The following is a 23,037-nucleotide window of genomic DNA, read 5'->3' as shown; positions in this document are numbered from 1 at the left end:
GGACATTGTGGTATTTGGCTTGTGAAAATGACAGTGAACGAGAAACATCCTGATTTTGAAATCTTTTTTTAATTATACAGATTAAACAGTGTTACTACGACCAGAGGTAACTTACATGGATCGGTGTGTGATCTGATATAAAAGACATTTCTTCCTATAGACTGCTGCAAATGAACTTCCCAGATTGTGTGCCTTGGTGGAGGGGAGAAGGGAGGAGAGGAAGGGTCTTTGGATTTTTCTCCAGGGTGCCCAGGGCTTTTGCTAACCCAGTCTCACCAACTCCCTACCCACCCAGCCCAGCACTCCTGGGAAACACACAGCATGCACACAACCGCATCTCCCTGTGAGGACATCCACAACTCCACAAGGGCCTGACAGCCCTGAGGGGTCCCCAGAGTGTCAACTGCCACCATCCACCCAGGGCAAAGAGTCTTCAACTGCTCACACTTCCTGCTCACAAGCCCTGGGCTTCGCCTGGTGCATCTCAGACATAAGCAAGGTTTCTGCCAGGCACAGTCACTCCCCAAACTCAGGGATGGATGTGCACACACAGGCGCATTCCAGAGATCTCCAATCTGATTATGTCCCTCTCTGGCCTCAAGCCCTCCAGCCACCAATGCTGCCTGCACAAAGGCCCCTCTGACACAGTCTGTCCTCACATCCCACCCCCTCTCACTCTCCAGCACACAATAGATACTCAAGAAACCGCTGACCAAACTCTGAGGTCTGTTTGTGTTTAATCAGACAATATGCAAAGTATTTACAACCAATTCCAAATCCCCCCTCCCCCCACAGGCCTCGGCCATGGAACGCAGGAACCCCAGGCCCTGCCCAGAGCCGGGGGTCCCCTAGGCCTCTGCATAGTCATCTGAAATCTACAAAACACTGTTTGTTTAAAAAAAAAAAAAAGACAGTATTAGGACACCTTATACAAAGGACACTGGGCAGTCAGAAGGGGATTTGGGAGCGCGCTGGGGTAAGTGAGTCCAGATTCGACTGGGACGGAGACAGGACAGGAGAAGACTTGGGTAATAAACATGTATGAAAGGAAAAGTTGAAATTTCATAGGCAGGCACCACTTGGCCTCCCTCCCCACTGGCAGGGCCTGGCTGGCTCGAGAACCCCTGGCAGCAGGAACGTTATTGCTATGATGGGGGGCTGTGGGTGAAATGTACAACAGGTCTGGGGGACAGAGCAGAGGGCGTTTTTACATGTTAAATATGAACACACATGGAGGAACATACACGTGCACACACACACACACGCACACACACACATGCACACAGGGGCCCTTGGCAAGATGCCTACAAACTGTTGGCTGCCCCATTTAAGAAGGACACACTGAGGTCCAGGGAGAAGCCACCACATAGCCCAAGGGCCAAAACACGGTCTCCTGATGCCATGGGCTGAGCTCACCACGTGATGCCAGGCCACAGGGTCTGGACAGGAGTGGAGCAGTTGCAGAGGGCATGGCCACAAATGGAGGCAGACAATGCAGCCCAGAGAAGGAAGCAGGGGCTGCCCGAGGGCACACAGCCAGTCCTGGTGTGTGACAATAGACACCCCAGTCCTCTCTCCTCACCCCAGTCTAGGCACTCCTTTCCGTACTCGTGAGTTAAAGGTGCCAACTTGGGGAGAAGAGCAGGGGCCAGGCGTTGAAATGACACAGGACAAACTGGGCGAAGGAGGACCTGGGGTTCCTTCCTGAGGCCAGAGCCTCCCAATCATATGGATCTTCTATTTCTGCTTGATTGCCTCCAGAGCCGGTGAGCTCACTCTCTTTCATGATTGGCTAGCTCCAAAGGTCAAATCCCTCCCACCTTCTGATTGAAACCTGCCTCCCTACCCTTGTACCTTTCATTTCTAGCTCAGCCCCACATCTACCTCCACTCTCTCCCCCCACAATAGCCCACTGAGCAAACAGAAGCAGCAGGACTCTCTCTGCTATCTCTAACCCGTCCTCAGGCCCCTTGTCCCCTGGGCTGCCCCAGTCTGTCCACAGTGCCTCAAAGGACAATCCTGTTGGTTCCTGAGGAAGACAGAGGGAGCACCAGGTTCCAATCCCACCTGAACCCTGAACTGCCCTGTGGCCTTGGGCAAGTCACATCCCCTCTCTGGACTCAGTTTCCCCACGGGTAGTATGGGGACAAGGAATTGAAGATCTCTAAGGATCCCTCAGGTCTAAGAAGGGCAGGGTTTGAGGGAGGTGTCCACCCCACCCACCAGCAACAAGTCAAGCTAGGCCTCACCAGCCTGGGAGCCACAGCAGAGGGGGCTGGACCCAGCAGCCTCCACCAACAGGCGTTTCAGAAATGGATGGCAAGGAGCAGGGTGGCAGGCAGGCCGAGGGCCAGTGGCCCATCACTCCTCTTTGGAAAGGCTCTTTGGCTAGCTCTGCAGACAGACCTGGGGTGGCGTGGAAGTGGGAAAGGGCCAGTGCGTGCAGTAGGTCGAGGCTAAGAAAAGGGTGCCCTCAGCCCGGCCCTTCTTCCCAGTTCCTCCTGCTGAGACGCACAGAGCTCCAGGAGGGAACGCAGGGAGGAGGTGTGTGGCTGGCCAGGGGCTGGGGCACAGTCACTGCGCCAGCCTTGGACCCCGCCCCCAGGGCGGCCCCAGGCCCCAAGCCCTTCCATGCCACAAAAGAGGGAGGGGCCTCGTCACTGGCAATTCAGCCCCACAGAGAGGATCAACGGGGGGGCGGACAGGCAGAGGCAGGCAAGACCCCACGTCAGGGGCCACCCAGCTCAGGATCCAAGCCAAGAAGGCAGTCTGGCCCTGTACCCCACGCCCTATAGGTTCTCTCCGGGCTGGTACTGGGGCTCGGTGGACGTGAAGTAGTCCTCCAGGAAGGCCTGCAGGTACTCGAAGGTGGGCCGCTCCTCTGGGTCCTTCCGCCAGCACTGGCACATGAGGTCATGCAGAGACTCGGGACACTCGGGCGGGCAGGGCATCCGGTAGCCCCTCTCCACCTGGTCCAGCACCTCGCGGTTCACCATCCCTGTGGGCAGAGGGAAGCGTGAGTAGGCTGGCCCCACTGAGGAAAGTGGGGCAGAGGGAGGTTGATGGGAACAACAGAGAGGGCTTCCTGCCTAGGAGAGGGTGGCTGTGACCGTGGCTAAGGCCCCCCCGCAAGGCTGGGAGCCCTCACCAAAGACAGAGCCTAAGATCAGATGGTCAACCTCTTTGTTATACAGATGGGGAAACTGAGGCCCTGGATGGGGTTTGACTTGCCCAAGGTCACCTGAGAGGGGTCACCAGGGCAGGGGCAGAAGGACCAAAGATGGGCTGTGGGGAGCCCTCTTACCGGGGTAGGGCACCCGTCCCTTTGTCGTGAGCTCTGTCAGCAGGATCCCAAAGGACCACACATCTGACTTGATGGTGAACCGGCCATAGAGGGCAGCTTCTGGAGCCGTCCACTTGATGGGGAATTTGGCACCTGCAGGACCAAGAAGGGTCGGGGGAGCTCAGGAGAACATCATGACCGCTCTGCCAGATAGGCACCATTCTCATCCCCACTTGACAGAGGAGGAAACTGAGGCTCAGAGAAGGGGTGTGACTGCCCACGGCCACACGGCATCTGCCGGGAGCCTCTGCCCACCTTGCCGGGCTGTGTACTCATTGTCTTCGATGAGCCGAGCCAGCCCAAAGTCAGCCACTTTGCACACGAGGCTTTCTCCAACCAGGATGTTGGCAGCACGGAGGTCTCGGTGGACATAGTTCATCCGCTCCACGTACGCCATGCCTGAAGCGATCTGTAGGCAGAACCCAGGAGCCTGGCTCAGGGGCCACCCCTTGCCCTTCCCAGATCACAGGGCACATGCCCAGGGGTGGTGTTATCCCCAGGAGTGGATAGCCAACCAAATGCCCCACCCTTCCCAGTTCTTCAGGCAATGACGTCAATTTACAATAAATACTGTTGGCACAAAAAGCAGGACCAGTGCCCAGCAGGAGGAGGTAGCATAGGGAAAAGGACAAAGGGGAGGCACAAGACTAGATGCAGCCAGGGAAGTGGGGTGACCATGCAAAAGAGGCCCCAGATGCTCCCAGAGACACAGATGAGTGTCAGGTCCTGCCTGTTGTCCCAAGTACCCTCCCTGAACCTCAGTTTTCTCACCTGTCAAATGGAATAATAGCCATCTCTACCACCTGATTGTATTAAGGATTAAATTAAAAAGTAGTTGTTGGGGCTTCCCTGGTGGTGCAGTGGTTCAGAGTCCGCCTGCCGATGCAGGGAACACGGGTTCGTGCCCCGGTCCGGGAAGATCCCACGTGCCGCGGAGCGGCTAGGCCCGTGCCATGGCCGCTGAGCCTGCGTGTCTGGAGTCTGTGCTCCGCAACAGGAGAGGCCACAACAGTGAGAGGCCCACGTACCCCCCCCACCAAAAAAAAAAAAAAGTAGCTGTTGAGCACTGCCTACAGCAAGCAAGTACTAATACATGTTTGATGAGTGACTGACATTGACAGAGAAGAAAACTGAGGTCTGAGGTCCCATAGCAAGTCAGTGACTCCTGATGCCCAGGTAAGGGCTCTTTCTTCTGCCCGAACCACCACTCACAGCACCTGTAAGTGGTCCCAGTAATACATGGGATGAGATCAGTGAGCGTGGGGCAACCAAGACAAGTTCCTTGGAGGGGGCACTCAAGAGGCCAGACATGGCTGAACCAGGTGGGTCAGAGAGCTCAAGGCCAGGTGTGGGAGCGGGGAGGGGCTGGCTCACCTGAGCAGCCATGTCCACCAGCTGAGGCAGCCGCAGGTACTTGCCCGTCTCCCCCTTGAGAAAGTCCAGCAAACTCCCTGGAGAGAGAGAAAGCAGCTCTAGCCCCCACCCTGTCCTCCCTGAGCCAGGAAGCAGTGACTCCCAGATCTCGTCCACCGGGGCAGGCTGGCCTCACTTTAACCACACAGCAGATTTTGTGCAAACCCATCTCTGAATAAAGTCTGTGTTTGTCACTTAAAAGGCAAGCAGGATGGGAAACAACCAAATGTCTGCCTCTAGGCAAACAGAACTGTGGTACGGCTATACTACGGAATACGACTCAGCGACAAAAAGGAACAAACTACTGAAACACACGACAAGAAGGAAAACCCTCAGATGTAAAAGATGTAGCTATACGAAATTCTAGAAGAAACAACTCTGCGAAGACATTAAGCCCATCAGCGGCTCTGTGGGTTTGGGGCTGGAGAGCATTACCTGCAACGGGGTACGAGGGCGCTTCTGGGGGTGACGGCCATCTATATCTCGGTTGTGGTAGGAGATACACAGCATAGCCATTTGTTAAAACTCACCGAACTGGACGCTTAAAATGGTGTATTTTATCCCATGTAAATTATACCTCCAAAAAGTGGAATTTTGAAAAATAATTAATTTCAAAACCAAGTAAAAGTCAAGCCAGGAACTTGACCCAGATGTGCTGTGGCTCAGCTTGGAGGATTCGGGGAGTTCTCCTTCCAGCCCCAGAACGGCAAATGGCTTTACAAAACCAGCAAATGGGGGGACGTAGATGCATCGTGGGAAATCATTAAAAACAAAATGAACGGAGAAAGGCAACCTTTGGTTTAACTTTCCATTGACATGGGAAGTTGGTTCTTTCCATTCATTCCACCTTTAAAGGCGTATGCTCTAGATGTGGTGGGAGGTGAAGCACATCCCACCTGCCCTTTTGTGAGGACCCCAGCCAGGGGTCACCCATGTGTCCACGCCATCATGCAGGCCTCACCCTTGCTCATGTACTCCGTGACGATGTAGATGGGCTCCTCAGACACCACCGCGTACAGCTGCACCAGCTTCTCATGCCTCAGTTTCTTCATGACCTGGGCCTCCTGAAGGAAGGCCTCCGGAGACATCGTGCCGGGCTTCAGAGTTTTGATGGCCACCCTGGTGGTGCCATTCCAGGTCCCTGCATGGAAAGGGGTGCAGGCTGCCTCAGGGGAGGACCACCATTCTCACCCCACAGGGACCAGGATCTGCCGGCCTGGGTACCAATTTCAGCTCTGGCCTCCCAGGCCACGTGACAAGCCAAGCCAAGGCCCAGCCCCTTTCTGGACCTCAGTGTCCCATCTGCAGATGGGCAGGACGCTCCTCACACAGGGCACGCTCAAGAAACAGGAGCTGTTGTTCGGACGCTGATTATTAGAGATGTCCCCCAAAGCAGCACCCTCGTCTGAGAGCTGGGGGACCATGGTTCCAACTCAACCGCCCTCTCCTGGGTAGGCATGTTCCTTCCGGTGGCCCAGGTGTTAGCAGATGGAGCACGTACTCGTGGGGGCGGGGGGTGAGGCAGAGCCGGCCTCAGAACAAGGCCACCAGAACAAGAGCTTGTCTCAAGCCACACTCCCCAAACAGTAAGGCATCACACTTAGAAGGGCTCGGACGTCAGTCTGGCAGGAGTTTGCCTCCCACCTCTGCCTCCTCCCAGCAGTGAGACCATAGGTGAGCCAGTTCCCCTCTCTGAGCCTCGATTTTCTCATCCGGAAAATGGGAATGCTATAGTATCCACCTGTGGGCTGTCTGAGGATTAAATGAGATTTTAGCCACTGGGCCAAGCCCACTGTAAGGACACAGTTAATAATAGCTGCAGCTGTCATTTTATTATTATCTGGTTTTACATTGTGAGGCCTTAGGGGAAGCTGTGCTCTAAACCAGTGTGTTTAATCTGAGTTTTGTCCCAGCTGGGCCTGAGGCGCCTTGGGCCCATTCCTGCCCATCTCTGGGCCTCCAGGTGCGAGTTGGGGCTTGGGCCCCTGTCTGTGGCCTTCCCGGCACAGGCCCTCTGGGCATGCGTACCAGGCGCTTCGTGAGTCTACCTGGATCATCCAGGGAAGAACGGGAGCCTCCCCCACTGACTGTTCACCGCACGCCCAAGCCAGGAATGAGTTTTGCAGCCACAGGAATGGCTGACGCCATGGATTTTTCAGGTTTTGCTCACATCCTCTTTTTGTGCCTGTGCCTGGGAGCTGGCTTCTCATCCCCCTCCCCTCTCCCCAGCTCAAAGCCTCCCCTTCCCTGACTTGGCCTGACCTCCAGCCTGCAGGCCTCTGTCCCTGCAGTGCTGCCACCCAGGAACCCCCTCTGCTCTCCTCCATCATCTCTTCCTCTGAAGGGAGGGAAGTGGTGGTGGTGACGCCAAGTGAATACTGCGGCTCAGATGAAACAACCTTGAAAACAGCACACGGCCATCCACCACCACCCCCCCACAACATACACACCCCCTCGCTGGACGCGCAGGCTCACAACAGCCAGGCCTGCCTCACCGCTGCCTCTGTAACTCCTGTGTCAGCAGAAACCAAAGCAGAAGGGGGCCTGGGTTTTGTCAGGGCTGCGTGGCATTTTGTTTTCAAGGACGGTTTGGCCGTCTCTCCAGAGTTAGACAGGAGATCATTAACAGGCCTGGAACACGCCAGACCCTGTACTCCTTCTGTGAGCGGGGGCTTCTCTTCCCACAGCTGAAGCTAACGTGTGGACCCACACGGGGCCAGCGTTCTCTCAACCCCACCAGGGTGTCCTATTATCACCAGTCCCATTTTACAGTTGGGAAGATCAAGGCTCTGTCCATGAGTGTGACAAAGGAGAGCTGTGCATGCAATAGCAGGTGGGCTGGGTGGCATCCTGGAAGGCTTCCCAGAGGAAGTGGCACCTGAGCTTGGATCCGCAGGAGGGTGAGTGGTTGACTCGGAAAAATAGCCCTCCAGAGTGAAGCCACCCAGCCCAGGCCACACGGCACGTCACTGGGACGTCACGATGCCCAGCCCTGAGCAGTTCTGGGTAAACAGGTACCACGGTGTGTGGAGGTGTGGCGGTCTACACCTCAACTTGCTGTCAGCCACCACTGGGGGAGCTCCATGTTGAAAGTAGGGCCCACTGTTCAGCAGAGGTGATGGGGCTCGTGGAGGCGAAGGCTGGGGGACCCATGGGGCCTTGAGCTGCCACTTTGGACAGACATCTGCCTGGTTCGCAGGTGGGCACATGGCGGAGTGTGCGGGGCCGGGGCAAGGCCTTACCCATCCACACCTCTCCGAAGCAGCCCTGGCCCAGCTTGACCTCCAGCCGCAGCGACTCCCGGGGGATCTCCCAGGCGTCCTTGGCCAGGCCCTGAGTCTGTGGCTTGGACATGGGGCACACAGTGGTGAGGCGGTGGCACAGGCCGTCAGCGTGTTCTGAAGACAGAGGCAGGGAGGTGGAGTTCAGGCCCGGCATCCGTGCTGGGGTCTCCGTGTCCTGCAGACTTACACACTGTATGCACACAGGCTTCGGGGAGGCACAGGACACCCCCAAGGCCAGGCATCCATACCTATGTGTACAGAACCGTCCCCAACACAGGCCCACACCGCCTCATGCATCTGCTCCCTGAGTCATTCATTCATTCATTCATCAGACTTTAAGCGGGGGCTACCTAGGCAGGTGCCAGGGACCCAGTGGAAACCTGCCCTCAGGGAGTGCATAGTTCAGGATGACACCCAACTTCCCTTAATCACCTCCGAGGACCATGAGTGTGACAGAGGAGAGCTGTGCATGCAATAGCAGGTGGGCTGGGTGGCATCCTGGAAGGCTTCCCAGAGGAAGCGGCACCTGAGCTTGGATCCACAGGAGAGTGAGTGGTTGACTCAGGAAACTAGCCCTCCAGGCAGAGGGCACGCTGCCTCATGCATGTGCAAAGGCCCTGAGGGAGAAATAAGCCCCTGGGTTGGAGGAACTGAAAGGAGGCCAGGGGGCTGCTGGAGAGTGACTGGGGGAAGGAGGGCCCCAGATAAGGCAGGGAGGCCAGCCAGGTTTAGACTACCCAAGGTCTCAGAGGCCACATGGGCGTCTTTATCCTAAAATTCCAAGGTAACCCCTGGAGGGTTTTGATCTGGGGGAACGGGGTTCAGAATGAAACCTACAGTGGTGGCCAAGGGGACAGAGCGGGGTGGCAGATCCTAGAGGGAGTCGGGAGGCCTCAGGAAAGGCCACACCTGCACGCGCAGGCCACAGCCACGTGCCACAGGCCCACAGACACCCACAGAGAGCTGTCCACGTGGGAGCACCCAGGCCATGATGCCTCAGTCCAGCGGGCAGCCCTGAACATCCAGATGGGTCGGCCACACTCCCGCACACTCGGCCTGGCCCGCGCTCACGCCCTGCGCACGTGAGCTCCCCAACTGCGCGCGCTCTCTCCCGCTCTCTGCTACAATCCAATCAATAGAGCCGCCCCTCCTTGTCTCCCGGTAACCATTCTAACTGGTCCTAAGGCTGCAGGGGCAAATGACACCGGCCTATGACACCGGCCCCCTCCTTCCCAGCTCACTCCTCCAGGCAGCCCCCTCCTCATCAGGCAGCTGCGGAGGAGGAGAGAGGTTAGAGGGGCAGGTTGGGGTGGGGGGAGGGAAGAGGGGAAACAGTGAAGAGAGGGCACAGGGAGGAGAGAAGGAAAACAGAGGGGGTGGGAGGAGGGAGAAAGGGGAGAGGAAGAGGTGGGGAGGGGAACAGGAGCCCACATCCCCAGGGTGACAGAAGTCCTGGCCCTTGTTGGCCCCAAAGCCCCCCTCCTCAGGGTCTGCAGCTCATAGGATAGGCGGAGACCCCCGCATGCTCTCCGAGGGCCTACTCTCCCCCGCGCCCCGCTGGCCGCCCGGGAGACCTGCCCGGCACTCACTGGAGTAGTAGGCCACGAGCTGCTGCAGGCTGTTGAACTGGGTGCGGGAGGTGATGTAGAAGCCGCCGCTGTCCAGCTTGCGGATCTTGTAGTGCTTCACGTTGAGGCCCTTGGCGTTGTCGAAGTCAGACACTGAGAGGCAGTAGGCGCCTGCAGGGCAGGCCGAAGAGGAGCCGTGACCACCATGCCGGCCCACCGATGGGCCACGACACCGAGCACACCTACCCAATGCGGGACGGAAGGGAGGCACAGGCAGAGCCAGGTCTGGCCCAGCCTGTCTCTGAGCACCCAGTTCTGGGGCGGCCACTGGGGCAGAGCCAAAGGACAAAGGGGCACCTGACCGGAGAGCCTTTCCATGAACCCTTGGCCCTAGCAAGACCTCTGAAGCCCAGGTGTGCATCCCCACTGTGTGACCTGAGCGGGTGGCTAGCCCTCTCTGGGCCTCGGTTTCCTCCACTGCACATGGGGCTACTTCCCGGGCTGCTGGGGAGATTCAATGAGACTACATATAAGAGGGCCTGACACACAGTAGGTGCTCGATAAATGCTGGCAGGGAACCTAACAGGAATGGTCCCAAGTGGCTGTGTGTCCCTGGCCTAACTGCCTCCCCTCTGTGGGTCTGCCCACGGGCACACTGTCCGGGCCCTGCCCCTTCCTGAAGACTCCAGGCTCAGGCAGGAGCCAGTGGTTGGCTGAGGCTGGGGCGATCCTGGGCAGAAGACCACGTACTGGGTGTGGCCTGAAGGCTGCCAGAGCTAAGCTGGGCCAATCCCGATGGCCCCTCCCTGTTTCCCTTGAGCCTGGAAGAGCTCTGGGCTGGAAAAGTTTCCTTCTGCCCAACAGGCCTGGCTAAGCCTGAGCCTAAGAGATGCCTGGGGTGGCATCAGGGAACAAAGCTGAGCCCCAGGGGTAGGGGAGGAGGCTCCAGGGGCCAGAGAAAGCCTTTCTCGGGAAGCAGCACAGAGGCATCATGCTAGAAGCCCAGTCCACACAGCGCACAAAACCTCTGGACAATCCTCAGGTGGGGGTTACAATCTCCAGTGTAAAGAAGGGAAAATGAGGCCCAGAGAGGGAAAGCAGCTAGCCTCAGGTCACCCAGCAAGTCAGGCACAGAGCTGGGACTTGAACCCATACCTGGGTCTCTAAAGCCTGCATTGGACAGCCATGACTTTCTACAGATGGCCAGGCCGTGTGCGTATAGAAGCCACAGGCCTGAGTCTAAGGCCAAGCCCTGACCACATGTGCACACACACAGGCATGCCTGTGTCCAGTGGCTGTATGATCACACAGGTCCACACTCCCTAGGCCCTTGGGCACAAGGACAAACCCATAACAATTCGCTCCCACACAGCAACCCACAGACAACTCCACCCCCATGTGTGCACACACATGCCTGGACCCACACACGGCATGCACAGCCACATGACCTCTCATAAATGCACACACATGACACGGATGCTCTGCCTTCCCATCTCCCACTGAGCCCCAGGCCCACAGGAAGCGGGAGCTTCGTAGCTATGGTGATGGAGAGTCTGCAACCCACGTGCGGAGGGGCTGGAGAGAAAGGGGTGATCATTCTCTGGTGGGGAGGAAGAACAGGAGAGGAAGAGAGGCCAGGACTGTCGGGGGAAGGGCAAAGCCAGGTCGCAGCACCCAGTCCAGCCCCTGAGGCCCCTAGAGAAGGGGAAGGAGAGGGGCCCACTGCATCAACACCCTCCCTGGGAACAGCCTTTTGCTCTGTGACCCTCAGACTCCCTGACAACCTGTGCCCATTCCTCACCTGAGGAACCTGAGGCCAGAGAGGCTGGCCTCTTTTGCTGTACCTGTTGCGTCACCTTTTGCTGCATCTCTGGTCAACCCAGAGTGACTCAGTGTTCCTCAAATGGACCTCCCTGCCTTTGATCCTGTCTTTTTCTCTAGCTAGAGGGCTCTTCCCACCCCACTCCATATACCAAACTCCTATTCATTCCACAATACCCGGCTCAAATAACCCACAAAAGGCTCAGTTCCCACTGGTCAGCAGAAGCACTCATACCTTTCGTGGTCTCACTTTCTCGCACAAGGAAGGTCCCTCTTGGGTTCTCCGCATTGAGCAGTAACCGCTCTGACTCCCGTCTGGTGATCTTGCCAAAGTACCACCTGGGGAGGGAGGTGGAAGGATGGTGCTGGTGGTCCAGGCTTCCGCCCACCCACAGTGCCTCTTCCTGGGATGTGGCTGGGGCCCTGGGCAGCCAGACCTCCCACTCTAGCCCAGGAGAGAAGCTCTGAACTGGCAGCGATGGTAAGCAAGCAGGAGGCCAGAGTCGATACTCACTCCTCGGCCTGGATGGAGTCGGAGGGCGCGACGTAGTTGCTGGGGATATAGCCCGTCTGTCCTGTGCTGAGTGAGTGGGCCAGCCACCAGTCTCCCTCTCTGAGCAGGGGGAGAGGGAGGGAGCAAAGGAGAAGGGAACCATCAGCAATGGAGCCCGATGCCTGCAATCTTTATAGGTGCTGTGCTGGGGGCTCTTGAGGCTGAGTGAGGTGCAGGGAACAGTGAGATCAGGCCTCTCACAGCTGCCAGGCCGAGGCGGCCTGGGACTCTTCCCCTCCCTACCCCAGATGCCTCTTGGCCAAAGCTGACTCAGATGACAAGGCCCGAATTCACGGGGCAGAGTCCTGGGACAGGAAGTGATCTGCTTTCCTTCAGATAGAACAAGCAGTCTCAAGATGCCAAGAGCCGCCTTGGGATTGAGGGAGGGAGTTCCCTGTCTTTGGGGAGCAAGCAAGTTGTAACAGGAGAAGATTCCTCCTGAGATGGATGTCAAATCAGACCTTCAAATCCTCCCCAACTCCTGAGATTTGGAAGCCCAAGCCTGGGAGCTGGTAAGACCTGAGTGGAGGCAAGGGGTGGCTCTTTGGGGGCTTGGTGACAATCCAGGCGCCAACCCTGCAAACTGGAGCAGTGCTTGCCTTTGTCACAGATCATGGGTCACACCCACAGGGCTCCTTGACTGAAAACTACAGGCCTCCTCCTGCAGCCTACCCATCTATGGGGGAAACTGAGGCCAGAGGGGGCTGGGACTTGCCCAAAGTCACACAGCGAGTCGTGTCAGAGGGAGCTGAGGTGGCAGAGCCCCAGTACCCAGGGCCCTCTACACTAATTGCCCCATGAGGAGGAGGTGATGGGGACAGGGTGATGGGCGGGAAGAGCCCCCGGCAGGGCGGGTCCCCTGGGTCTGGGTGGGAGTGGGGAGGGGGCAGAAGTACCTTTGCAGCCATCTGAATGTGAACCAGGTCTGGCTGGAGCGGGGGTCCAGAGACACAGAGGAGGGAGGAGAAAGCGAGAGCCCAACAGGAAAGAAGAGGCAGAAATGGGGGTGGTGAGAGAGAGAGAGGCAGAAAGAGCGAGGGAGAGAGCTGAGCGCCAGGCGGTGCTGGGGACGGGGGAGGGGGGACAAGGCGGGGCAGCCACTAGGGCCTCGCATCCAAAGCAATCCAAGGGGACAGGGAGAGGGGTCTATGGGGAGGGAGGAGAGGCCAATGGGAAGGGCTGCCTGGGAAATAGGGTCCAGCCCCCTCCCATTCCCACTGTGCAGATGGGAAGACTGAGGCTAGAGAAGCAAAGGCCTCTGCTCAAGGTCACGTCACGCAGCCAGGCCCAGGTTCCTAACTCCCAGATGAGAAGGAAGCCTTCCCTACAGGGTGCAGCAGGGCTTGATACCTTGCTGAGCTTCTCAATCCAAGGCTGCCTTTGACCTCATCACAACCCTGAGAAGACACAAGCAAGCAGGATGTGCTCCCCCACTCCCTATCACCGGGACACAATGAGAGAAAGGCCCTTGCCCACAGCCACAGTCTGGACTTGAACCTGGATCCCTGGCTCCTGGTTTTTCTGAGCTGCCTCTGACCCATATTCTTCAGCCCATTTTGAAGATGGAGAAGTTGAGGCCGAGAGAGAGTGGGGCTGGGGGAGCTCTCTGAGAACAGGTGAGTACAGGTGAGCATCCCAGAGCCAGGGGCCCAGCCAGGTGGGCCGAGGCTCAACCAGAGAGTGTGGGTCCCTTCTGGATGGAGTGAGGTGAAGAGAGAGAGATTGGGGCTGTGCGGTCTGACTTGGCTGTGAGACCACCGCACGCATGCTCAGGCGGGGGCACAAGCTCACATGGGGGTCTCTGTGGGAGAGGGAGGGCCCTGGAGTAAGAGGGCGAGGCCCGCCTCAAGGAAAGAGTCTAAAGATGCCCAGGCCCTCCATCTACCTCTCTGTGTGCACCCACATGGGGTGGGGGATCCACACTTGTCTGTCCCATTTGACCCTCAAGGCCAACCTGCTAAGAAGGAAGGCAGGCCTCAGCCCCCCAGATGATGAAACTATGGCTCAGAGATGTCTAGGGACCAGCCCAAGGACACACAGCACCCAGGCTGGAGTAACCCAGCACTTTCTTTGTAGAGTTGGGGAAACTGAGGCACAGAGTGGGGCAGAGACTTCCCAAGGCTACACAGCAAGGACTCAAATCACAGGGAAGAGCTGAGATCTTCCAGTCCCAAGTCTTCATTTCACCAAGGGGGAAAATAAGGCATAGAGAAGGGCGGTGATTTGCCCAAAGCCACACAGCGAATCAACAGCAGAGCAAGGGTGAGAACCAGGGCCCCTGTGTGCCCACAGCCAGACACAGCAGGCCTCCTGGACCCCTGCACCCTCCCCAGGCCTCTCAGAGGCTCAGAGACCCTCAGAGAAACCAGAGGAAGATGTAGGAGGAGGCAGCAGGACTGGGCCGAGGTCTAGGTCAGAGACTACCAAATGAGGCAGATTGACAAAGCCAGAGTGTGCAAGCTGGCTGGCCTCTGGGAAGCCCCCAGCCACCCACTCACAGTGGAAGGCCGGCAGGAGCTTGTGCCCAGGGGCCAACCAAGCAGGGCCCCAGAAGCAAGGGTGAGGGTTCAGCTCTGCTGACACTACCCAGACTTCTGCCAGCAGAGCCTCCACCTGCCTAACATCAGCCCATGTGTGAGTTTGGGCTCACAGTCCAGTTTGGGGGTTTTATATCACAAGGGCAGGGATGGAGTTGCACTGCAATCTCACTAAGGATCCAAGGTCCACCTTCAGCCTGGCCCCAGCTTGAGAGGTACCTCAGAGCCTGAGCGCCAGAATCAGAGCGTCCTGGCGCCAGCCCAGCTCACCACTTGCAGGCTGCATTACCTTGGCCTTGCGGGACCTTGGTCCTCATCTGCAGGAAGGGGATACTCATGCCTCCCTCTGAGGATGTAAAATACCGGCACAGGGCCTGGCACATAGTAGGTGCTCAGCATGCATGAGCTGTTAGTATCTTGATTTGGCTAAAAAAAGGAAAGCAATTAAATCTGCAACTCTGTGGTACTCCTCCCCACTCTCCAAAATGTTTTTAAAAACCAAAGCAGCTCAGTTCCAGTCTCCGATAAGGATTTGCTGTGTGACCTTGGGCAAGTACCCTATCCTCTCTGGGTCTTAGTTTCCTCATCTGTAAAAAGGAGATAATATTCACAAAATCTCCCGTGCAGGCAAAGTGTGTAAATCAGTCAGCTTCAGGCCAGGCTTTGGGTAAGCTGATTACTGTGATTATCATCTGAGCCTCAGTTTGCCCACCTGTGAAATGGAGATATCAAGCCCCATCTTCCCATGTCAATGGTCTGGGAGGCTCAAACCTGCCTCAGGTGGCTGTGAGCTGTCTCAGCCAAGGACCAGGGACTGCCCTCACAATGAGGGGCCCCACAGCTTCCCAGATCAGTCCAGTCTGGTGGGGATACCGATCTGCGCCCGGCTCAGAAGTAACAGCGGTGTAAACCTAACAGGTTGAGCAGATGTACTGCATCTGGCGCCTTCCCTAGGGCCTGGTTCCTATCAGATAGGCAGGAAGAGGGAAGGAAGGGAATCACACATTCCCTGCCTGACCCCTCACCTTCCCACATGTGGCAAGAGGAGGAAGCATTGGACCAGGAGTCCCCAAGCAACAATTTTACATCCCAACTGCTGTCACTAGCTGTGTGACTTCACGCTACTGACCTCACCTCTCTGAGCCTCAGGATCCTCTTTTTGGAGCCTAATCCTTGTGGGTAATTCAGGCTGGCGTGTGCATTGGGAGTGTGGCAGCTTTGGAACCTGGGACATTATGCCCCGTGGGTCCTTCTGTTTAACTCATTTGGGCTGTTGGGACTGGCCAGAGGAGCCGTCTGGGGATTACAGGCAAGCCAGGGCAGCTGGGTACGGCCCAGGCAGTCAAGTTTCCGAGCCCTGAGGCCTGGACCCATGGTTGGTGGGGAGAGAGCAGGGTGAGGCCAAGGCAAGTCGTGTGAGGAGGGCCGGAAGGGGTCCCTCACCCCATGGTGGGAAGTAGAACTGGAGTGCCCAGGGCAAGGGGACAGAAGCCAGTGCCTGCTGGAGCACTGCCCCAGAGAAGCTGCTGGAATCATCTGGGTAGGAGGAAAGGGCAATTTAGGAAGCATCCCAGAGTCAGACCCAGAGGGGCTCTGACTCCTGAAGACTTAGACACCAGGGCAGGGGCTCAGGGCAGTCACACCTCAGACCCCAGTGGCTTCCTCGGACCCAAGACCACACAGCACCCAGGATTCTAGGAGCAGAACCGTTTGGCATGGAGATCCAGGGAGTGCGGGCTCCAGGCTGCTACTGTGAGGACCCCAACCCAGCCAGCCCTGGCCAAACTCCAACAGACAGGCTCAGCCTTAAGCTCTCCCTCCCCGACTCCCAGCCCAGTCACAGGTTAGACTCGGAAAGTCCCTCATTCCTACAGGGAGCGGGGTTGGAGCAGGGGGTTCACAATAATAGACCTTAAGCAGTAACAGTGGAAGGACATGCAGGGTGGTCCCTGGGTGAGGTATGAGACATGAGCACCTCAAATGTGGGTGGCCCATCTTCCACTAAGCCTCTCCCCCCCATCCCATTATCCCTCTTCTTCCTCTAATGCCAGCCCCCAACTCTCCCAGAGGAGCAGCTGAGCTTTGTGATGTGAGGAAGGGTTCCCCATCCACTCCCACCCTCCCCCACTCTCCAATCGGGGTGCCTCACTGCCACCCAAGGGCTTCCCACGGATGGAACTCCATCACTTCCCGGCAGCCCCCAGCCCATCATGGAAGGCAGGAAGAAGGAAGGGAAGGGGCTGGACAAAGGAAGACGTGAGGGCTGCCCTCTGACTCTGAGTGAAAGAGGCAGAATCAAAGTTTTGAGAGCTTTGCTCAAGCTGTGACCCCCTGAGACACTCTTCCTATTGTTGCTGGTTGAGATCCTCCAGTACTTCAAAGCCTCTAACCTGAGGCATCCTCCCCAGCTCAGGCCCTTCCCTCCTCCCGGCTCCTCGGCACCTCCACAGAGCTCCTCTTCCAAGGGCTCGGGGTCATGCCTACCCCTCCCAGCTCTGCCACTACTAGCTGTGTGACCTTGAGCAAGTCACTTCACCTCTCTGGGCCTCAGTTTCCTCATCTGTAAAATGGAGCAAGTAAGCATTTCCACTTTCCAGGGCTGTGGTGCTGTATAAATAAAACAACGCAACTGCTCTGCACGAGAACAGGCCCACACTCGAGGCACGAGAGACGGGGGCTATTTTATGACTGTTCACTCATCTCATGCAAAATCACCACCCAGGCACCCACAGTGTGCTGAGCAACAGGTGATGGGGGACCCAGAAATGTGGCAGGCCCAAGAGCAGCCCTCAAGGAGTTCCCAGTTTGAGGGGAGGGAGATACAAACAGCCGGAACCATAAGAGAACTGGAGCGGCATTGGGACTCAGACAGAAGCGGGTCGGGGGAGCTGGGAAAGCCCCCTCCCTCTGCGAGAGCAGCTTAAGGAAGGGAGAGAGCTGCTGCCCAAGTTCCAATCCTGGCTTTGCTACTTGGTAGCTGTGTGACCTTGGACAAAGGCCTTCACATCTCTGAGCCTCAGTTTCCTCATTTGCAAAATGGAGATGGCCCCTCCCCCATCACTACAGCCCTGGTGGGAGGGCAGCAGAGCAAATACAAGGACATGGGTAAAAATGCCTGCTACCTCTTTTCCCCTTTGCCTCACAAAGGGGGCAGTTCTGAACTGGATCTTGAGGGATGAATAGGAGTTTGCCAGACAGAGATGGGAGAAAGGGTGCTTTAGGCAGCGAGAACGACATGCACAAAGGGCAGGGAGGCATGAAGAAGCAAGAAATGCTTGGAGACGGTGGAGACGTCAGACCCCCTTAGCCAGGCCTTCGAGGATGCTCACGGATCGATTCTACTCTACCCTCTAGAACCTTCTCGCCCCCTTAGCCAGGCCTTCGAGGATGCTCACGGATCGATTCTACTCTACCCTCTAGAACCTTCTCGCCCCCTTAGCCAGGCCTTCGAGGATGCTCACGGATCGATTCTACTCTACCCTCTAGAACCTTCTCGCCCTTCTGCAGCCCTGAAGGCCACCAGTCCCCTCCAGCGCTGCACCCTCCCACGAGCTGCCTTTCTGCGAGGGGAACCGCCTTCTTCCCCTCCCTCCATCCCCTCGACTTCACTGTGCTTCCTGCAGGGTCCTGCTTGAAACTCCCAGGCCCTGTGGTCGCCATCAGAGGGGGGTCACACAGCAGGGGCCCTAAGGCCTGAGCTGACCCCGGCCCCGCCCTCTGCCTGCCACTTGGCCTGGACTGGGGCTGCATCCCGGCCACACTCTGGCTCCAGGAGGGCATGGCCTTCTCCACCCAGACCTCACTGGGCCCAGCACTGGACCCTGCATGCAGCTGGCACTCAGTGTGGGCTGAACAGGGAGGGGATGGGTTAGCATGAGGTGGACGGGGAGTGACAGGGGTGATGGGAGGACCCTCCCCATTCGCAGCCTGGGATTAAGGTAGGGATCTGGTCAAACTATTGGGGGTGCGGACAGAAGCTGGGGAAGCGCAACCAAGGGAGCCAGAGACCATACGAAGCACATGCCGGCGGCAGCCCACCCCACCAGTGAAGCGCCCCTACCCGGCCCGCCGCCCACGGCGTGTGTACACACCTGACATCCACCTTCCTCCTAGGGCCAGCAAGAGAGAAGCAGAGAGGGAGAAGCTGAGAGAGAGCTGGAGGGAGGAAGCACGGGCCAGGAATGGGGAGGGGTTCCCCGAGGCTGTTGGGGGGATGGGAGGTGGCGGAGAGGGGACGCAGGCCCTCCGAAGGCAGGAATGCAGCAGGCGTGGAGCTGTAGCCCGCCCTCTGTCGGCAGCTCCGCCCTCTGTCGGCAGCTCCGCCCCCAGTGTGATCACCCCAGCTGTGACCACCCCAGGGCTCATGACCCAAAGCCGGCACCCCCCCACCCGCCATGACAGGCGTTGCACCCCACCTCACTGCACTCTAGGCAAGGAAAGGAGGGGAGTGGGGAGGAGGGGAAGGACGCCACCCCATGGCCAGAGCCTCACCCACCCCTCGCCAGTTCACTATCCCTGCTCACAGGGGCCCCCAAGCCTGGCAGGGGCCCCCATCCCCCCCATACGCCAACTTGGCCCTAGGATGCCCCACCCCAAGGCTGGAGTCCCTGGAGGTGAAGCAGAGATGCCCACCAGGGTGCCCCGCCCTCCACACCCTATCGCACCATCTCACCCCCTTGCCCTATCCTGACTCCTCTCACACTGGGTCCCCAGGATGGGTCCCCCAACCCTCCCAATGAGGGCCCTCCCTCTACAGCTGCAGACTCTGGCTTTACTGGTTGCCCAGGCTCTCCAGCCTCTCTGTGGGCACAGCCTCCAGCTCCACAGGCCCTGCTTTTTGTAGTCCTGGGTCCCCGGCCCAGTCCTGCGCTGATCACACGCCCCTGTGCGGGTTCTGGGATCTGGAGTGCTGTGCCCTGCTGTCCAGTTACGGACCCAGATTGCTGTCCCTGGAGCCGTCCCAGACCCCCGACCACCGGCGCCTGCCTCATCACCCCCAGAGGCCCCAGGACAGTTCCCTGCACCTCAGCTGCCTGGACACCCAGTTCTGCCTGCTGCCCATGAAGCTGGCCCTGGGACGCTCAGAAGTGGCTCTATCCCAAGACCAGGCCCAGGGTTGGGGTCCTGAGGGGCAGTGGGGTAGGGAGGCACTCACGTGTTGTTGACAATTTGGAGCCGCTCCCCTTTCTTGAAAGACAGGTCAGTCTCTGTCCGCGACTCATAGTCATAGAGGGCCACAAAGGTGGTCACTCCGCCTGCACAGAAGGTGGGGCGTGTCAGAACAGCCAGAGCCATGGCTGGGGGGAGAGGTGGACAAGAGAGCCCTGTACCCCGGGCAGGGGTGGGGTTGGTCTCCCACCGCCTGCCCAGAGGCCTGGTCCCATTCACTGGGGGTGGGCCTCTACGCATGTCCCCCTGTGCCTGTGTGTCCCGCACGCTTGTGAGGGCGTGTAGGAAGCACGTGCGTCTCTCCAACTCTGAGTGCGCCCACTGGGCTTGAGGGGATGCTGGGTTTTGGCTTCTCTGTTTGCTATCTGTCTTCCCCACAGCACCAGAAGTCCCCAATAACAGACATCTTTGTTTTGTTCCTCGAGCCTGGTGTATAGTACGTGCTCAAGAAACAACCATTAGATGAATGAAGCAGTGAACGAAGGAAAATGCACCAGGGGACGTGGCTCTGTTCTGGGGAGGCATGACTCTGTATGCTTCTGTGTGTCAGGGAAGATCTTGGCTGCAGGTAACTGTCCCCTCCGAAGCCTTCTCTGTCCCCCCGTGTGAAGTTACAACCTCCAGCCATACATCCACCAACACTACTCCCTGCCCGCTTTGCTCTTTCACAGCAGTTACCACCCACTAACACCCTGCACGGTTTACACACCTTGCCCTTTGCTTCTCTCCCCCACAGGGGTTTTGTCTGTTTTACACGTTGCTGTGACCCCCGCACCAGAAGAGACCTGGCACACAGAGGGGGCACCACAACTGTCTCTTGAACAAACGAATGGTTATGTTTGTGGGTCTGTCTCACTTGGGTGTGTGTCTGTGCCTGTGTGTTCTCACTGCACATATGTGCATCTGTGAGTCTGTGGGTCTCTGGGATGGCATTTCTAGCTGGGCACGTGTGTGCTTTTGAAGGGCTTCTGACCACATGTGTCTGTCTCCATCTGGGAGTATGAGGTTTTTTGCATATGTGTGTTTGTATTTGTGTACATTTGCCTTGGGTGTGTGTCTGTGCCTGGAGGGTGCACATCCATGTGTCCCTGAGTGTGTCTCTATGTGCATGGTGTGTCTGTTTACGAAAGCGTCTCTAGCTCAGCACGTGTAAATGTCCTGTATAGGTGTCTCTGAATGAGTTGCTGACTGTGTGTGAGTGTGTTTATGTGTGTGTGTGGGGCTCTGTGTGAGGGTGTCCGGGTAAGAATGCACATGTTTGTGTGAGGGTCTTATATCTGTGTGCCTCCAGGACCACATCTGCATCTCTAAGCATCCTTTGCCTGGCGCTGCTATACCCACAAAGCGCCAGTAGAGGGTGCAGGGGCGCATCTAGGCATTGGGCCGGGCCTCTGAAGACCCCAGTTCTCTTTCTCCGTTCTAACCCGCCCCGCCCCCTTGGCCACTCACCGCCTCCTGTCCTGATCCATCTCTGGGCTGACCAGAGCAAAAAGCAATGCCTCAGACCCGTCCCCGTGCTTCCGAGAAACCCCCCGGCTCTCTGGCCTGTTTCCGCCTATAGTCCTATATCTCTAGGGCCCTTTATACGCTACATCGGATTCACCCCTAAAGGCAATGGAGTGTGCACCACACTTTCCAGTTTATAAAGCCTCCAGGAAACTCCCAATGGTCCCTAAAGCCAAGTAACCCCCAGACTCCTCCCCGTCACTGAGCGAAAGAAACAGCAGCCCAGAGAGGGGGCGTCGCTCCCCCAGGGCACACAGCCCTCCTGGGGGAGGGGCCAGGACCACCCGGCTCCCACACTCCCAGGCGCACTGACCAGCCAGGGGCCCCGCCCTCTGCGGGGAGGTGACTGTGTCGGAGGAATTGAAACCTCCGAACAGCTTGGGCTCAGCGGCTGCAGGGGCGAAGGCCGTGCTGGGGCCCCGGTGTCCATCAGCGGAGGCCGGCTTGCTGGGGGTCTGTGAGGTGGGGAAGGCACCCCCGCCGCCGCCGCCGCCGCCGCCGCCGCCGCCGCCGCCGCCGCCGCCGCCACAGCCGCCATGGGTGTTATCAGCAGGTTCCAGGCTGCGGCGCCGCTGGCTGGCATCTTTGGGCTTGCTCTTGTTGCTGCCCATGGTCCTGCTGGAGACGAGAGAGGACCCTGGGTGAAGGGCTCTGGGAGCCGGCAGGGTTGCCTAGGCCCCTTAGCCTGCACTCCCATCCATTCTACAGATGGGGAAACTGAGGCCCAAAGAGGTCTTTTTGGGTACGTTACCTTTCAGAACCTCAGTTTCTCCATCTGTAAAATGGGAATAGTGATGGCAACCATAAAGGGCTTCCTGGGTACAGGGCCAAGCACAGAAGAAACACATCATAATCAGAAGCCCTAACCTTCCCCACCTTCCTCTGAGGCACTGTTTCTGTCTCTCATGGGTAGGGATAGTATCTTGAGTCATGTCTATGTCCCAGGCATATAGGAGAAGGCTGAGGGTTTGTTGAGTGAATACATGACTGACTGAAATTGTCTAACACCAGGGGGAAAGGTGCTAAAAGTTGCAACTAGGGCAACTAAGGAGAGATGGCTGGGAGCTCACTCCAGGCCCAGGGCCTTTGCACATGCTGTTCCCTCTGCCTGAATGCTTTTTCCTGACCACGTGAGCAGAGTAACTCATGCCTCCTTCAGTTCTCAGCCCAAACATTGCCTCCTTGGAGGCAGCATGTGGCAGGTGGGAGGGAAATGTTTAGGGGTGATGGATTATCTTGACTGTGCTGATGGTTTCCTGAGTGCATCCACGTGTCAAAACTTATCAAACTGCACACCTTAAACATGTGCAGTTTGTGGCATGTCAATTATACCTCAATAAAGCTCTTAAGGAAAAAAAAGTCACCTCCCTGGGAAGTGTTTCCCAACTTCTTTCACTGGTTTAAGTCCCCTTGCCTTTTGTGCCTCTCCTTGATAACATGTGGCCCAGTTGTGTGTGTGTGTGTGTGTGTGTGTGTGTGTGTGTGTGATTACATGATTATCGTCATGGGCTTTTGTCTGTCTAGTTCACTGCTGTGCTCCCAGTACCCAGCACAGGGTATGGCACACAGTAGGTGCTCAATAAACAGCTGAATGAATGAGTGTGAATGTGTGACTATTCAATAGTTAAGAGAGTTCTAAGCCAGAAATCTGGGAGGGCTAGAGATCGGGAAACACAGAGAAACCCAAGTTGCAAACTCCCCAGTGACGCCCTTAGCCCTGCCACCCCCCCCCTTTGCTCCCCACGTTGCCATCCGCAGGTCCTCATGGAGCCTAGCCAGGGTCTCCCCACACACCATGGCCGCCCCTCCCAGCTCCCTCATCTTGGCAGCCCTGATGGGTCAT

At 57.6% G+C, this 23,037-nt stretch overlaps 1 protein-coding gene across 1 annotated transcript; it reads right to left on the bottom strand.

Moving 5' to 3' along the window:
• Positions 1-2,789: 2,789 nt before the first annotated feature.
• Positions 2,790-21,805, bottom strand: SRC (SRC proto-oncogene, non-receptor tyrosine kinase). Its single transcript, XM_065892673.1, has 11 exons — positions 21,508-21,805; positions 19,675-19,774; positions 11,944-12,042; positions 11,665-11,768; positions 9,630-9,779; positions 7,999-8,154; positions 5,718-5,897; positions 4,718-4,794; positions 3,599-3,752; positions 3,305-3,436; positions 2,790-2,998 (listed from the first exon to the last, which is right to left on the bottom strand). Exons 1-11 carry the CDS (start codon positions 21,803-21,805, stop codon positions 2,790-2,792), a joined length of 1,659 nt encoding a protein of 552 aa, XP_065748745.1.
• Between the last annotated feature and the right edge of the window lie 1,232 nt (positions 21,806-23,037).

This window comes from Phocoena phocoena, chromosome 15 (assembly GCF_963924675.1).
Source record: "Phocoena phocoena chromosome 15, mPhoPho1.1, whole genome shotgun sequence".
NCBI lineage: Eukaryota > Metazoa > Chordata > Mammalia > Artiodactyla > Phocoenidae > Phocoena > Phocoena phocoena.
The sequence above is the reverse complement of the archived record's forward strand: the minus strand, read 5'-3'. Positions and strand labels throughout refer to the sequence as shown.